This window comes from Urocitellus parryii, chromosome 15 (assembly GCF_045843805.1).
Source record: "Urocitellus parryii isolate mUroPar1 chromosome 15, mUroPar1.hap1, whole genome shotgun sequence".
Lineage (NCBI taxonomy): Eukaryota > Metazoa > Chordata > Mammalia > Rodentia > Sciuridae > Urocitellus > Urocitellus parryii.
This window is the reverse complement of record NC_135545.1, coordinates 8,544,524-8,563,114: the sequence shown is the minus strand read 5'-3', so window position 1 is coordinate 8,563,114 and position 18,591 is coordinate 8,544,524. Positions and strand designations below refer to the sequence as shown.

General features: G+C 42.0%; 1 protein-coding gene across 10 annotated transcripts in view; it reads right to left on the bottom strand.

Annotated features, from left to right (window-relative positions):
• Positions 1 to 8,979, bottom strand: part of LOC144250434 (sulfotransferase 2A1-like) — a 37,824-nt gene extending 28,845 nt beyond the window's left edge. For 5 of the 10 annotated variants that reach the window (XM_077793262.1, XM_077793259.1, XM_077793263.1 and 2 more), the window contains exon 1: positions 7,410 to 7,514. Coding sequence is in view for 2 of the 10 variants with exons in the window: in XM_077793260.1 (XP_077649386.1) it covers positions 2,819 to 2,826 (8 nt within the window). In the remaining 8 variants the exon portion in view is untranslated. Of the gene's footprint in view, positions 1 to 2,818; positions 2,879 to 7,409; positions 7,515 to 8,732 lie in introns of those variants that run through there. The other 5 variants (XM_077793265.1, XM_077793268.1, XM_077793260.1 and 2 more) reach the window with 4 other exon arrangements.
• Between the last annotated feature and the right edge of the window lie 9,612 nt (positions 8,980 to 18,591).

Genomic DNA, 18,591 nt, shown 5'->3' with positions numbered 1-18,591 from the left:
AAGCCACACGCTGTGAAGCACCAGCAGGAAGGGCCACAGAGTCCCATGTACCCAGGCATACTGAAGAAAAACACAAGCGGGGCAGTTCCTATATACCATTAGAGCAGCTCCCACCTGGCAAGAGGAGAAAACCACACAGTCAAAGAGCAACACCTAGGTGGGCACAATGTGGCTGCCACACTGGGACCTGCACGGGATGGCACTGCTGCCCTCCAACCTTGGCAGATGGCCCACAGCAAGATTGACATAGGTGCCTTTTACACAAGTGATGTCCCAGGTCATCAGTCTCTGCTAAGATTTACATGAGATTTGAGAGTTGGAGAATCCCAGCAGCCAAGATCCTGCACAGGGAGATAACAAAAAATTCCTGCATCTTAAAGCACCAGAGGCTCTATGTATGTCTCCCTTCCCTAAATGACAGTTCTCCCAGGTACTTGAGTACACCATCTTTGCGACAGCACTGGACTCTAACTTAAAAGGCCACATCTATCAAGAAAAAGTCAAATACCTTGGTTACCATCTGATTTAACAACAGAACAGAACAACCACTAAACCTTAAAAGAAATAGGAGATCTTCTTAATTCCAGTCCCTCCAACCTGCCATCAGACTAGAGAATTCTTGGGGGCTACTAGGTTGGGCCATATATGGATCCCTAACTTTTCAGTCATGGCAAAACCCCTCTATGAAGCCACAAAGTGGGGAGAACGAGATCCTCTGATGTGAGGGCCAACTAAGCAAAAGGCCTTTGAGGGCATTAAATAAGCACTCACCAGTGCACCTGGATTAGGGCTCCCTGATCTCATGAAGCCTTTCTTTCTGTATGTCCATGATCTGTCTGGAGTGGCTGTGGGAGTTTTGACTCAGAGGCTGAGGACATGGCACTGTCCAGTGGCCTATTTGTTCAAACAGCTGGACTCTGTAGCCCAGGGCTGGCCACCTTGTTTATGGGCCCTTGCAGCCACAGCTCTTCTTGTGTTGAAAGCTGATAAAGGGGCCATGGGACAAGAACTGGTTGTCAGAGTTCCTCATTTAATTTTAACATTGTTCAAATATAAAGGACACTGCTGGTTGACTAATGAAGGAATGGTCAAATATCAGAGCATGTTATGTGAAAACCCACGTATTCACATTGAGGTCGTCAGAACTCTAAACCCAGCAACTTTGCTGCCCATTGGACCTGGACAACCTGATCACTAATGTGTTGAGGTCATGGGTGAAGTGTTCTCCAGCAGACCAGACCTGGCAGACCAGCCCTTGGGGACACTGATGTAGAGTACTTCACAGATGGAAGCAGTTTTATAAAAGATGGGGTATGTTTTGCTGGATATGCAGTGGTCACTCTGGACTTTAATGTCGAGGCAAAACCTCTGCCTCAGGGAACTTCAGCACAAAAAAGTAAAACTTATTGCTTTGATTCGAGCACCTCAGTTGACAGCAGGACTCTGTGTGGATATTTACATAGACTCAAAATTTGAGTTTGCTACCCTAGATGTTCATAAGGCCTTATGTAGGCTAATTAACTAGGGAGGAAAAAAGGGGGGACATGAAGTATGGGCAACAAATTCTTAAACTTTTGGATGCACTATGGGCTCCCAGGAAGGTTGTGATTTTATATTGCTGAGGTCATCAAAAAGGAAACACTGTGGTTTCTCAGGGCAACCGGAGGGCTGACAGAGAGTCCAGGTTAGTTGTCGGCAAGAAAAGGGAAGAAAATCCAGTCCCAGGTTTAAATGCTGCCCTTCTGCCTGGCCGACTAGCTAACAGAAAGGGAGCCAACATACTCCCAACATGAAAGAAAGTGATTTAAGGCTGAAAAAGGAAATTTTCTCCCAGGTGGATGATGGAGATTTTCTGATGGCCACATAGCCATCCCAGAGATTCTAGCCCCAGCCTTTATCAACACAGTTTTCGCAGGAAAAAATGTTGGACATACAGCACTTGAGACAGTTCCGAGTCAACATTTCTATGTCCCCTGGCTTGCAAGCAACACCTGGATGATCTGCAAACAATGTGAAGTTTGTGCTCACAACAGTTCTTGTCAGGGCCCAGAGCTTCCACCAGGAATCCAAACTATAGGAGGAGCAACTTTTGAAGACTTGGAAGTAAACTTCACTGAACTACCACGCTCAAGGGTTATAAGTAACTTTTGGTTTTTGTGTACTCCCACTCTGACTGGGTGGAAGCCTTTCCCACCCATGCTGAAAAGGGTAGGGAGATACTAGGATGCTTCTCTGGGAAATAATTCCCAGATTTGGTGTCCCAATAATTATTGGCTCAGACAATGGGCCAGCTTTTGGGCACAGGTGATATGATTACTGACCAAGAGTGTAAACATCAGATGAAAGTTACATACTGCCTATAGGCTGCAGAGTTCTTATAAAGTTCAAAGGATGAACAGTACTTTAAGGCTCAATTAGGTAAGCTGTGTCAGGAGACTCAATTACATTGTGATGAATTTCTCCCTATTACACTGTTGAGGATTAGATCCACTCCTACTATGAGGAGTGGATTCTTTTCTTTTGAGATAATATATGGGAGGACCCCCCCCCCTTATTAGGAGACTACAGGGAGACTTAAGAGAGGTAGGAAAATTAATGCTTCAGGTATTACGTTCTCAACCAATGGGTTAGAGAGAGAGAGCCAGTAAGTTTGACCCAGGTGCACACTCCTTCAAGCCTGGAGGTTGAGTCTGGGTCAAAGAATAAAATATTCAACCCCTGAACTTGTTTGGAAGGGTCCTTTCCCTGTTATTTTATCCACCCCAACTGCAATAAAGTTTGCAGGGATAGGTCCCTGGATTCACTACACCAGACTCACGCCTGCATCTTCAGACCGGGAGTGCTCTGCAGATGCTGCCACGCCCTTGAAGCTGACTGTCTAGAAAAAGAAAGAAGCACCGGAGAAGCTTGAGGATCAGAAGGACAACAGCCCTGCTCCCGTCACTCCTGAAGCTGACTAGTCTACACATGGCCAAAGCTTGAGGAGACTACGGCCCTGTTTCAGCCACACAGGAGGGACTAGCTGATCAATGCCCTGTGAAAGATAAACTTCCCACCAGGACTAATGAACTCTATCAACCTCTAAGACAGTAATACATTGCCACCCCTTGCTTCTAGATATATACACAGTTCTCTGTTTGGTTTTTGCTACTGGTTTGATAACAGTAACTCCTTCTGATTGGACTCTGGGTAACAAAATTTCACTTATGCTTTTTGTCTGGCTTATATAAGTTTTCTAGGATTTGTTTGGTATTAGTTTGGCTTTGTTAATTTATGCTGTTTAACCTACGCTAACCAAAACATTTCTCTATTATTTAGTTTGGTTTCCTTTGATAACCTTAGGGATTCTGCCCTACTCCTATTCCAACCATGGAGATCATGTGAACCATGTGTCAGGACAATCCACTATAACTAAGAGGTGGTAAAACACGTATTTAGGACCTGTCCCACCAGAGGAATGCTATAGATGGATGACTGGAAAAGAAAAAGAGGTCCATTGGAAAGAAACTTGATTCAGGAGGTCACCGATCTTGGGGTGAAGGTAACGGGCCACCCCAGAGGATTATTGCCACTTATGGTCTCGCTACCTGGGCACAAAATGGCAGTTGGAGCTTTAGAACTCCTATTTACATGTTAAACATAATTATTCACTTACAAGCTATACTAGAAATTATTATTAATCAGACTGCCACAGCCTTTGACCTCCTAGCCATACAACAGACCAGATGCGAGTGGCTAACTATCAGAACTGCTTAGCATTAGATTACCTACTGGTTGAGGAAATAGAAATATGTGGAGAGTTCAACAGCTCAGATTGTTGCATCCAAATAGATGACAATAAACAAATGGTTAAGAATATAGCCAACAACACAAGAGAACTACCACATGTTAGTTCATACCTAGAAGGGCATTAAAGTTTGGGTCCCAAATAGGCTTTGAGAAGATGGTTTTCAACTCTTGTAGATTTAAAAGCTTAACTGGTGTAGTGGATATTCTGCTGTTAATCTGTTCAATGCTCCCATGTTTGGCTCCACAGTGGATTAAAGTATCGGGTCCACTATAGAAGCTGCTGTTGAAAGGAAGACAACAACTAAGATTTTGGCATTATATAAGGCTTTAAGCCAAGATAATGGTAGTGATGCTCTTAAATTAAAGGACTAAATTATGGGAGCATCATTAAAGGGGGGAATTGAAGTGGCACCCCCTTTCTCCACAGAAAAGCCTGCTTCACCATGGCTGATTTTAGTACTGTCAGCAAAAGAGTCTCTGAAAAAATGTTGTGATTTTTAGCCCCAGTCTCCTCCTGACCAGTGGGAGAAGCATGCCCCAACCAAGATGAACCAAGAGAGGTAAAGGTTGACTGGCCGCCCACACCCAGCCCTCCCTCCTGGGAGGACAATCTGACATGCCAGGGAGAACAATCAAAGCAGGATCTCGTTTAATAAGGAAGTACACACAGCTAATATATTGCACAGGAGCCAATCAGAATAAAGGTCAGAGGGGTGGAGCAAATTCACGTGTACACCCATCTCATAGTCTGTAAGGGAAGGCACAAGCTGTCCATGATGGCGGAAGAGTCCTGGACTTATCCTGAGGTGGTCTGCCTCCTCCGTCACCACCCACAGCACCCTGGCTGATCCCCAGGAGCCATCCCAGTCACATGTGCAGCCTCAAGACCAGGAAGCAGGCAGCCACGCCCTACATCTCCCCCTTTTCGTTTTATTAGCAGGTGTTTGCCTTACTCGTGAGTGTGCCTGTCTTAGGTTGTCCCCCTCTGGTGATCTTACCTGTCATTCACTACCACTCTAGCTCTTCGGGCAATCCTACCTGCAGAGCTTGCAGGCCCAATGGGAAGCCTTAAGGAAGGGAGATGGCTCTGCCCCTGGCTTACATCTGCACATCTCAGTAGGGGCCATGGCCAACCTCATAGGGTTCACAGTCAGTATCTTGTAAGATGGAGTACTGCTGCCCGAACACCATCAGTTGAACAGTTCTGGCTCAATCCTTGAGAAACTGGAGGAGCCCAATAGAAACAGCACTCCTCCTCTAGGAACAGACCTAGTCCTCCTTCTCAGGCGGTAGGCAGGTTTGGAGGACTACCACAGCCAAGGAATTGAGTTGAGATTGGAAGTAGTGCTGACAACATGGTGCACTGAGGCCAACAAGTCCAGTTCCCATCCCCGTGGCCACAACAAAAGCCATGAGGGAGACAGCGAGGAGTCCGGCCACAACCAGGCAAAGAGTCCAGAATGGTCCCTCATTCTTATAATTAAAGAATCATATCTCAACATAAAACCCCACATACCCCATCGACAACAGGTCCAGCCATAGAACATCAAATGATACAAACAAATCTCCAACCTGTTTTTCTTTTACACCTAAAATTACCATACAACTTTAGAACACCAGATTGATACATTGATGTTTTTATATTAACTAAATTTAGCTTTTAAAGAATTAACAAAGCACAATTCTCTAAAATAACAGTTCTTGTTTAACCAGCTGTTTAATTTCTTTAAGATTACTTGCTCTAGAAACAAGAAACAAAACTTAATAAAACACAATGTTATGGGTAAACTAATGTTTTAAGGAATCTTTGTCCTTTTAACATATAACTGATAAGCTTAATTTTAAAGACATCTTTACTTTCATCTGTTTACCCAATTTAAATTTAACTGTTTAAATCATGTGAATAAAAGATATTTGGATCCATTTTTTAAAAATTTTCATGAGTGCTCCTCATATATCTGCCAATCTTCATACCATGTGCATGACATATGGATATATGCACACACAGACATACAACACATAACACAAGTGTGCACACTTAACACAAGGCCTCGTAGCTTTTCTCAAGTGAAATCTCCATTGCAATGTTTAAAAACTCCAGTTTTTAATAGAACTGATCAGAAAAACATTAACTTAGGTCTGTAAGATCAAAATCATGAGCTCAAAAAATACAGAATCTAAGAAAAAGCAAGGGTCCTAGAAAAAATGATTGGCCAGTAATTAGTAAATATCATACAATTTTCTTTTTGGTTTAGTCTAGTTTGAGTTCAGGTAAAAGACACATTTCCCCCCTCCTTTTTTTTTTTTTTTTTATCCCCAGATCAGTCTCCTACTGAGCTCACAGCCTTCTTCCATTTGCATTTCAACTTAAGTCCTGGCTGAGGTGTGGAAGGAGCAGAGAAAACTGCTATTCTGAGCAGAAGCCTCATGCCCAAGGCATTTTAATCTTAAGTCATAATTCCCAGGTTTGGATGTTGAAAATTATGATACAAGTTTAAGATACAATTCACAAAATTTCATTTCTTTACATCTTGTTTTGCCAAAGGAAAAAAAAATTTCCTACACTAGAAAAAACTTGCTCACATAAAACTGAAAATAGGATCTTACTTGATAATATAAAAGCTACTATCGAAGAAATCCCTTCAGGATCATTAAGCCATTCCTTTGTTCTGAAGTTCCTAAAGTAGTATTAACTTACATTACATCACCTGAAAAATTCCAAAGAGAACCACACACTACCATGTATATCCAAAATTAAACTTTAAAAATTTCCAAGACTTGTTGTTATTCAATGTCATTTCAATAAGCCAGACCAACATCCCAATCCAACACTTTCCTTTCCTAAATCCTACACACTGAGGGGAACAGATTACTATCCTTGCCCAAATTAATAATGCACTGGTACACCTAATGAAATCTTCCCAGGCTACCTAATTCAAAAGTTGATGAAAAAACTGAATGATTGGGAGTTACCCGCCAACTTGGAAGTACAGTTCTTTAGTTTCCCATCCTAAATATTTAAGTTCTCTGGCATGAATTATCTGAAATCATAAACTAAACAATTACATAAACCTAAGTTTTAACTGCAAGATTGTGCAAAGTTTCAAAAACCATTCAGATACCAGATTGTTACAATAAAACATCATCCTGTAGACTCACATTCAGCCAAGGTCATTCCCAAGAAGCAATCTATAACATCGACACATTACTGCATTCAATGTCCCCCTATTTCCCCCTTTTTAAATAGACAGAGGTGGAGTATTCCTTACAGTGCATGGAAGGAAGGAGGCAGTTCCCCAAAGCAAAAGGGCTTCTGCAGCTCAGTCTCTCCTCCCAATTACAGAATTAGTTCCTCTGGTTTTGTCCCACCCCAGGCACCAGGCAGGCTCCATATCTCCCAACTTTTCAGTAGTAAGTTTCCCCAAGAAAGTGGAGTGGGGGCTCTGGGATGTCAAAATTTGTAAAAAACTAAAAGGGGCACAGGGCGAGCCTTGAGATGGCCTGCTTGGCTCCCTCTCACAAACTTCTCCCTCCTGCTTCCCCTCAGCCATACAGGGAAGCAGGAGAAGCATCAACCAGGGAATGTGAGATTGCCCCATCTTTCCGGGGGATACCCTTACCTCAGTACTCACTTGGCTTGGCTCCTTGACACTTTCTTGGTGTCCCTGTTCTGAGTCCGTGTTTGGAGTCCCTGTTCCGGGCGCCAGATGTCAGGGTTTTTAGCCCCAGTCTCCTCCTGACCAGTGGGAGAAGTGGGAAAAGCACGCCCCAACCAAGATGAGCCAAGAGAGGAAAGGTCCACTGGCCGCCCACACCCAGATCTCCCTCCTGGGAGGACAATCTGACATGCCAGGGAGAACAATCAAAGCAGGATCTCCTTTAATGAGGAAGTACACACAGCTTATATACTGCACAGGAGCCAATCAGGATAAAGGTCAGAGGGGTGGAGCAAGTTCACGTGTACACCCACCCCATAGTCTATAAGGGAAGGCACAAGCTGTCCACTAGGGTGGAAGAGTCCTAGACCTATCCTGAGGTGGTCTGCCTCCTCCATCATCGCCCACAGCACTGCCTCCTGGCTGATCCCCAGGAGCCATCCCAGTCACATGTGTGGCCTCAAGACCAGGAAGCAGGCAGCCACGCCCTATATTTTAGGACTGTCAGCAAAAGAGTCTCTGCAAAAGAGTTCAATGTAGATAAACTTCCTATTTTTCTGTGGCCCTGTTTACTTGGCCATTGGCCAAGAAGACACCAGCACTCTAGGTGCTGGACACCCCCTTACTAGTTTTTCACAAACATGTATCCAGTATAGTACTTTGAAGAAATGTGCAAGCAAGGCCTCTGGCCTTGAGCTGGGCTTCACAGAGATGTTTACATTTTTAAGATAAGTTACAAATGGGCTCCATGGTAACAGCTGCCAGGGGGAGGAAGGAGAGGGGAGAAGAAGCTCCCCCCTTCTCAGTCAGGTGTTGTCCTTGAAGGATTAACTTTCCCAGAACAGTGGAAAAAAAAGCTGCTTTTCTGTGAACTTCTGCAGACTGTGAACTTCTGAGCCCCTCCCCTTTCATGCTGGGTATAAAACTCTGAAACTCCCTGAACTCGGGGTTCAGGGGATTAATTGAATACAGCAAAGGCTGTACCCCCTCAACCTGGCTGTGGCAAATAAAACTGTGTCCTGCTGTCTTCTGTGCCTTGCCTCATTTGTCCCTACTACAGAAGGGCCCTGAAGGAATTAACATTTCAATCCCTCAGGGGACAGTCTCCACCTTCCCTGACTCAAAATTGGCCTCCTGGATCCGACCTGACTGGATGTACCCCTCTATACTGACTGCCTGTCTGATTCTGGCTTCACTCCGACCCCACTGGAAGAAAGGGACACTTTTGGAATTTGTTTGCCTTTGTGCGGATGTTGGTCCTACACAATTACAAGGTTTTATGCTCACCGCGGCTTTAAAACAGGTACTTCAGCCCCAATCCTGGAGATGCCATTCTCGTGGGCGGATTTTTAATCGAGGCAGGACTGGTCATTTGGCGCAGGACTGGGAATCTCCAGAATCTCCACGCCACAGGGCAGAACCTCTCCTGGTTCCCGCTGGCGGCTGAAGCCGCGGGGGCAAGGGGGGATGGGAACAGATATGGCAGCGGCCGGCCGGCATTTCTAACTTCACATCCGCCTCCTTTGGGGCCAAAAAATGGAGGGCGGGGTCTACCCAGGCCCTACAAACAGTGGGGGCTCTGCAGGATGGGTGGGAGGAGGAGTCAGAGGCGCAGGCCTTGACGTCATCACAGCTGGCCGTGGCAGAGCATCACTATTACCAGCCAGCTCCACCCAGAGGGTACTTTTATGACCAGCCTGGTAACAAACAGCTGAAATGGGACCACAGTGAGTTCCCACTGGAATCCATGGGCCGTTACCCCCAGGTACCATAGGCCTAATTTGGGGACGAAATAGTTTTATAAAGGGAATTCAAGTAATGCCTGGAGTTATCGATTCAGATTTTAGAGAAGAGCTAACAGTCACTGTGAAATCAGAGCATGCCATTCGGCTCTCTACAAAAGCCGCGCTGGCACAATCAGTGCTTTCACCTTGCTGTTCCCTAGACAGCCAGCTTAAGACCTCAACATCCAGGCTCCATGACAGGGTGTACTGGGCTCAGTTAATTCGGCAGGAGCACCCCCTACTGGAACTTAAAATCAATCATAAAAAATTTAGAAGTATCATAAATACTGGGGCAAATAAATCTGTTTTATCTCACCGATTTTGGCCCCAATGCTGGCCTTTACATATTGCACCTGCCAATTTTGAAGGCATAGGGCAGATTTCTCAGTCTGCCCAGAGTGCCCAGTATCTTCGCTGGGAAGACTGAGATGGTAATACTGGAATTTTCAAGCCTTATGTTTTGGACACATTAGCAGTAAATTTATGGGGCAGAGATATTTTAAGCAGCTTAGGATTATTATTAGTAACCCCAGATTCTATCAGTTCATTTGAGGAACTTAATCAAGGATTGACTCCTAGAAAAATTGAGGGAAACTTACAGGGTGAGTACCTACCTATGACCCAATCTCCTTGACAGAGATTATTTAATGCACCCAACCAAAATTTTTCATGGGGGCTCTGACCTTTTCCCTGACCCTGAAAACAGCAAAAATATTAATTGTCTCACAGAAGAGCCAATCTGGGTAAGTCAGTGGCCCCTAACAGGGGAAAAAATTAAAATAGCCCACGTGTTAGTTGAGGAACAGCTTCAAGCTGGTCATTTAGAGCCTAAGCTCAGCCCTTGGAACACACCTATCTTTGTAATTAAGAAAAAATCTGGTAATTGGAGATTATTACAAGACCTTAGAGCTATTAATCGGGTCATAGAGCTCATGGGAGCATTACAATCTGGGCTTCCTTCTCCCACAGCTATCCCTTTAAATTATAATTTGATAGTAGTTGATCTAAAAGATTGTTTTTTCTCTATACCTTTGCACCCAGATAACTGTAAAAGTTTGCCTTTAGTGTCCCAGCCATTTATTTTAAAGAACCAGTTAAAAGATATTGCTGGAAAGTGCTGCCACAGGGAATGTGTAACAGTCCTACCCTGTGTCAGAATTTGTGGCACAAGCTATCACGCCTGTGAGGGAAAAACTCCCTGATGCATATATTATTCATTTTATGGATGACATACTTTTAGCTCATGCTAATTCAGATGTACTTTTAAAAAGTTTTGCCCAATTAGAGACTTCACTCACAGCAATAGGTTTGTGCATTGCACCTTAAAAGTTGCAAAAGACATCTCCTTTTCAATATCTAGGTCATGTGATCGAAGGACATACAATCTGTCCTCAAAACTTACAAATAATAGTCAAGGAGCTGCACACCCTTAATGATTTTCAAAAGGTTTTAGGAGATATTAATTGGCTGAGGCCATGTATAAATCTAACTACTTCAGATTTGAGTCCTTTATTCCAGATATTACAGGGAGATCCTTCTTCAACTTCTCCTCATCAGCTCACAGCAGAAGCAAGAACAGCTTTGAGGAAAGTTGAAATTGCTATTAAAGATGCTCAGTTTACTAAAATTAACCCACAAGAGCCTATATATTTATTGATATTTGCAACTGCTCACGCTCCTACTGGGGTGATACGGCAAACATTGGGAGTTATTGAGTGAATTCATTTAGCCCACTCTGCTCAAAAGTCATTAACTCCTTATCATGAGTTTGTTGCTGAATTAGTGATAAGGAGCAAAACAAGAGTTTTACAGCTCATTGGATCAGAACCTAATATTATAATCATTCCATTCAACAGAATAATTGGCTGTTTCAAAATTCCAATTCTTGGCAAGTAGCTTTTGCTAATTTTCCTGGTCAGATAAAGAGTTATTATCCTCGTGATAAAATTATTCAATTTGCATTGGTAAAGCCATTCATATTTCTAAAGATTGTATGTGCAAATCCAGTATGGCACACTAATAGTATTGATTGATAGCTCAAGCTCAGGTAAAGCAGGTTTTTACAGTCATGCTCATACAGAGATAATACAAACCTCATATGCTTCTGCCCAAGGAGAAGAACAATAAGCTCTCATTTGTGCTTTAAGTTATTTTATAAATGAGTCCATCAATATTTATTCTGACAGCTTATGTGCAGTTGGAGTTACAAAAAATATTGAAACTTGGATATTTCAGTTATTGGATATACATCATCACAAGAGTTATTCAGTTTGTTTCATATCCTACAAAGGTTGGTGCAAATGTGAAAGCACCCATATTTCATAGGTGACATATGGGCTCACACTAATCTCCCAGGGCCTCTAAATTCAGGTAATAAAAATTTAATAAATTGGTTGCTGTTTGTAAGCAAATGTCTTTGTATGACTGTGCACAAGGTTCACATTCTTTATATCATCAAAATGCTTCTAGCTTACATAAAAATCTTAATATGACTAGAGAGCAAGCTTGTCAATTGTATGTCACTGCCCCCCGTGTGTTAGACACACACCATCTTTACCATATGGTGTAAATCCCCATGGATTAAAACCAAATCAATTATGGCAAATGATGTAACTCACATTCCTCAATTTAGTAAGCAATGTTATGTACATGTAATTGTAGATACTTATTCTAGGTTTATCTTTGCTATAGACCATGCAACATGTTATTTCTCATTGTCTAGCTGCCTTTGCAGCATTAGGATGTCCTTTACAGATTAATACTGATAATGCACTGGCTTATGTTAGCTCTACTTTTCAACAATTTTGCCAAGAGTTTCATATTGACCATAAAACAGGAATTCCTTATAACCCCCAAGGTCAAGCCATTGTGGAACTAGCTTATTTATCTATTAAGCTATAATTACAAAAACTAAAAGGGGGAAATAGGACTAGGACTCCCCCAAATAACCTCTATCATGCTATTTATTTTAAATTTTTTAAATTGTGACTCAGAAGTTCACACTGCAGTCGAGCAACACATGTCTTCCACAGCGACAGTCCCTTTAGGCCGAGTTTGGTGGAAGGACTTACAGGCTGGTCAATGGAGAGGACCAGATCCAGTGATTATGTGGGGCAGAGGTCATGCCTGGATTTTTCCAGAAGGTGCTTTTTGTCCTATTTGGGTACCTGAACGTGCCATCAGGCATGGAGGAAATCGAACCAAGATTCAAATGACTGAAGATTGACCTAGAGAAGCCTTCCCTCAAAAAGAAGAAATCTCGAAGTAACTAACTGTATCACCAGATATAATAGAGGGAAAGGAATGCTGATACGTCATCAGCTCTCTTTTGTCTTATTGCCAGCTAATATTTCAGAGCCGTGGTATGCTGATGCTGGTTTTCAAGTTTTACAATAATTACACACCCAGCCAGCGAGACCTAAATGTGCTCTTGGACTTGTTGTAGTGGGAGTTGTTGCCTTAGTTTCCTTTATTGATTCAATGGTCACAGTTTCGGTGGCCACATCTCAAAATATTCAACATGCAAATTTTCTTAATAATTTGGCTCAGAATTCTTCCAAGGCTCTTCATAACCAAATAAATATTGATGAAAGGATTGAGACTAAGCTAAATAACTTAGAGGCTACTGTCATAAATATTGGTAATGAGGAGGGGATCCAACATGGCGGCCGGCGAGCAAGCAGCATTTTCTATACCTCCGCAGTAACAGGATCAGAGAGACACATAAATACACTTGCATAGGACCTGCTGAAGATCTTCTAACAATATTCCACTGTAAGGAGACCTGCCGATAACTAGTAAGTCTGTGTGAGGGGTCAGTTTGTCCCAGGCGACTGAATCTCGGCAACGCGGATCAGGGACACAATCCCGCCGGTCACGGCGGCAGCTGATCTGGGCCCTACAGGGCTGAGTCTGTGAACGGCCTCAGGTGGTTCAGCGCTAGGATCCACACTCCTACCACTCCACCCCCCTCCAGCCGGTTCGGAGCAACGCGGAGCAGGGACACAATCCCGCCGGTCACGGCGGCGGCTGATCTGGGCCTTGCAGGGCTGAGTCTGTGATCGGCCTCTGGCAGTTCAGCGCTAGGATCCACACTCCTACCACCCCACCCCCCTCCAGCCGGTTCGGAGCAACGCGGAGCAGGGACACAATCCCGCCGGTCACGGCGGCGGCTGATCTGGGCCCTGCAGGGCTGAGTCTGCCAACTGCCTCTGGTGGTTCAGCGTTAGGATCCACACTCCTACCACCCCACCCCCCTCCAGCCGGTCTGGAGCAACGCGGAGCAGGGACACAATCCCGCCAGCCACGGAGGCGGCTGGGCTGGGCCCCGCAGGCCTGAGTCTGTGAACGGCCTCTAGCGGTTTGGCGCTAGGACTTTGGCAGCACTTAGGGCTGAGTTTCAGCTTTGAGACAGAGGAGAGAAGCAGTCCAGTTTGGTTCCAGACACTGGTCGGACCACAGAGGAGGACAGCAGCCGCCATTTCAGAGAGATGATGTAATCATCCCCATGTTCTACTGATCACAGCTCATTCAGCTACGGAAGAGGTGATTTCAGGCTAGTAAATTTCAAAAACACAACAGTTGCACCAAGCAGAAAGAAGTGCGTGCAGTATGAAAAGACAAGGAAATAAAGGATCACAAGCAATGCAGGTCAACTCAACTTTAGAAGAGGTAATAGCTGCAACAGATGGAATATCAGATAAAGAGTTCAGGATATATATGCTTCAGATGATCTGGAGTCTCAAGGAAGACATGAGACAGCAAAATCAGACAATGAAAGATCACATTGACAAACAAATCCAGGAAGTAAAAGATCAATTTCACAGGGAGATAGAGGTAATAAAAAACAAACAAATAGAAATACTAGAAATGCAGGAAACAATAAACCAACTTAAAAACTCAATTGAGAATACTACCAGCAGAGTGGATCACTTAGAAGATAGAACATCAGACAATGAAGACAGAGTATTTCAACTTGAAAAGAACATAGATAGCTCAGCAAGTCTACTAAGAAACCATGAGCAGAACATTCAAGAGCTATGGGATAATATCAAAAGACCAAACTTAAGAGTCATTGGGATACAGGAAGGCACAGAGCTCCAAACCAAAGGATTAAGCAATCTATTCAGTGAAATAATACAAGAAAACTTCCCAGACATGAAGAATGTGACAGAATCCCAAATCCTAGAAGCCTACAGGACGCCGATGGTGCAAAATCATAAGAGATCCACACCTAGACACATTATAATGAAGATGTCCAACATACAGAATAAGGAGAGAATTTTAAAAGCTGCAAGAGAAAGAAAGCAGATTACATTTAGGGGTAAACCAATCAGGATAATAGCTGATCTCTCAACACAGACTCTGAAAGCTAGAAGATCCTGGAATAACATATTTCAAACACTGAAAGAAAATGGGTTCCAACCAAGAATCTTGTATCCGGCGAAATTAAGCTTCAAGATAGAAGATGAAATTAAAACCTTCCATGATAAACAAAAGTTAAAAGAATTCGCAGCTAGAAAACCATCTCTTCAAAAAATCCTTGGCAAAACATTACAGGAAGAGGAAATGGAAAATAACATTGAAAACCAACAATGGGAGGTAGGACAGTAAAGGGGGGAAAGTAGTCAAAGAGGATAACAAATCAGGTTTAGTAACATCAATAAACAAATAGGGCTGGAAGAACAAGTCATATCTCAATAATAACCTTAAATGTTAATGGCTTAAACTCACCAATTAAGAGACACAGGCTAGTAGAATGGATCACAAAACAAGACCCAACAATATGCTGCCTACAGGAGACGCATCTGATAGGAAAAGATATTCATAGACTGAAGGTGAAAGGGTGGGAAAAATCATACCACTCATATGGACTGCGGAAACAAGCAGGAGTGTCCATACTCATATCTAATAAAATAGATTTCAAGCCAAAGCTAATCAAAAGGGATAAAGAAGGACACTTCATACTGCTCAAGGGAACCATACACCAACAAGACATAACAATCATAAATATATATGCCCCAAATAATGGTGCAGCTGTGTTCATCAAGCAAACGCTCCTCAAGTTCAAGAGTCTAATAGACCACCATACAATAATCATGGGAGACTTTAATACACCTCTCTCACCACTGGACAGATCTTCCAAACAAAAGTTAAATAAGGAAACTATAGAACTCAATAACATAATTAATAACCTAGACTTAATTGACATATATAGACTATACCACCCAACATCAAGTAATTACACTTTTTTCTCAGCAGCACATGGAACCTTCTCAAAAATAGACCATATATTATGTCACAGGGCAACTCTTAGACAATATAAAGGGGTAGAGATAATACCATGCATCTTATCTGATCATAATGGAATGAAACTGAAAATCAATGATAAAAGAAGGAAGGAAAAATCAAGCATCACCTGGAGAATGAACAATAGGTTGCTTAATGATCAATGGGTTCTAGAAGACATTAAGGAGGAAATTAAAAACTTCCTAGAGTCAAATGAAAACACAGACACAACATATCGGAATCTATGGGACACTTTGAAAGTAGTTCTAAGAGGAAAATTCATTGCTTGGAGTTCATTCCTCAAAAAAAGAAAAAACCAACAAATAAATGATCTCATACTTCATCTCAAAATCCTAGAAAAAGAAGAGCAAAACAACAGCAAAAGAAGTAGAAGGCAAGAAATAATTAAAATCAGAGCTGAAATTAATGAAATTGAAACAAAAGAAACAATTGAAAAAATTGACAAAACTAAAAGCTGGTTCTTTGAAGAAATAAATAAAAGTTGGTTTTTTGAAAAAATAAATAAAATTGACAGACCCTTAGCCATGCTAACGAAGAGAAGAAGAGAGAGAACCCAAATTACTAGCATACGGGATGAAAAAGGCAATATCACAACAGACACTTCAGAAATACAGATGATAATCAGAAATTATTTTGAATCCTTATACTCCAATAAAATAGAAGATAGTGAAGGCATAGATAAATTCCTTAAGTCTTATGATCTGCCCAGATTGAGTCAGGAGGATATAGACAAACTAAACAGACCAATAACAATAGAGGAAATAGAAGAAACCATCAAAAGATTACCAACTAAGAAAAGCCCAGGACCGGATGGGTATACAGCAGAGTTTTACAAAACCTTTAAAGAGGAACTAACACCAATAATTTTCAAGCTATTTCAGGAAATAGAAAAAGAGGGAGAACTTCCAAATTCGTTCTACGAGGCCAACATCACCCTGATTCCGAAACCAGACAAAGACACTTCAAAGAAAGAAAACTACAGACCAATATCTCTAATGAACCTTGACACAAAAATCCTCAACAAAATTCTGGCGAATCGGATTCAAATACATATCAAAAAAATTATACACCATGATCAAGTAGGATTCATCCATGGGAGGCAAGGCTGGTTCAATATACGGAAATCAATAAATGTTATTCACCACATCAATAGACTTAAAAATAAGAACCATATGATCATCTCGATAGATGCAGAAAAAGCATTCGACAAAGTACAGCATCCCTTTATGTTCAAAACTCTAGAAAAATTAGGGATAACTGGATCATACCTCAACATTGTAAAAGCCATTTATGATAAGCCACAGGCCAGCATCACTCTGAATGGAGAAAAATTGAAGACATTCCCACTAAGATCGGGTACAAGACAGGGATGCCCTCTCTCACCACTTCTGTTCAACATAGTCCTTGAAACACTGGCCAGAGCAATTAGACAGACGAAAGAAATTAAAGGCATAAAAATAGGAAAAGAAGAACTTAAATTATCACTGTTTGCAGATGATATGATTCTATACCTAGCAGACCCAAAAGGGTCTACAAAGAAGCTGTTACAGCTAATAAATGAATTCAGCAAAGTGGCAGGATATAAGATCAACACGCATAAATCAAAGACATTCCTGTATATCAGCGACAAATCCTCTGAAAGGGAAATGAGGACAACTATTCCATTCACAATATCCCCCCAAAAAATAAAATACTTGGGAATCAACCTAACAAAAGAGGTGAAAGATTTATACAATGAAAATTACAGAACCCTAAAGAAAGATATAGAAGAAGACCTTAGAAGATGGAAAAATATACCCTGCTCATGGATAGGCAGAACTAACATCATCAAAATGGCAATATTACCAAAAGTTCTCTATAAGTTCAATGCAATGCCAATCAAAATCCCAACAGCATTTCTTGCAGAAATAGAAAAGAGAATCATGAAATTCATATGGAATAATAAAAGACCCAGAATAGCAAAAACAATGCTAAGCAGGAAGTGTGAATCAGGCGGTATAGCGATACCAGTTTTCAAACTATACTACAGAGCAATAGTAACAAAAACAGCATGGTACTGGTACCAAAACAGGTGGGTGGACCAATGGTACAGAATAGAGGATACAGTAACCAATCCACAAAACTACAACTATCTTATATTTGATAAAGGGGCTAAAAGCATGCAATGGCGGAAGGATAGCATCTTCAACAAATGGTGCTGGGAAAACTGGAAATCCATTTGCATCAAAATGAATCTGAATCCCTATCTCTCACCATCCACAAAAGTTAACTCAAAATGGATCAAGGAGCTTGATATTAAATCAGAGACACGGCATCTGATAGAAGAAAAAGTTGGTTATGATCTACATACTGTGGGATCAGGCTCCAAATTCCTCAATAGGACACCCATAGCGCAAGAGTTAACAACTAGAATCAACAAATGGGACTTACTCAAACTAAAAAGTTTTTTCTCAGCAAAAGAAACAATAAGAGAGATAAACAGGGAGCCTACATCCTGGGAACAAATATTTACTCCGCACACTTCAGATAGAGCCCTAATAACCAGAATATACAAAGAACTCAAAAAATTAGACGATAAGATAACAAATAACCCAATCAATAAATGGGCCAAGGACCTGAACAGACACTTCTCAGAGGAGGACATACAATCAATCAATAAGTACATGAAAAAATGCTCACCATCACTAGCAGTCAGAGAAATGCAAATCAAAACTACCCTAAGATACCATCTCACTCCAGTAAGATTGGCAGCCATTAGGAAGTCAGACAACAATAAATGCTGGAGAGGATGCGGGGAAAAGGGCACTCTTGTTCATTGCTGGTGGGACTGCAAATTTGTGCAGCCAATTTGGAAAGCAGTATGGAGATTTCTTGGAAAGCTGGGAATGGATCCACCATTTGACCCAGCTATTCCCCTTCTCGGTCTATTCCCAAAAGACCTAAAAAGAGCATGCTACAGGGACACTGCTACATCGATGTTCATAGCAGCACAATTCACGATAGCAAGATTGTGGAATCAGCCTAGATGCCCTTCAATAGATGAGTGGATAAAA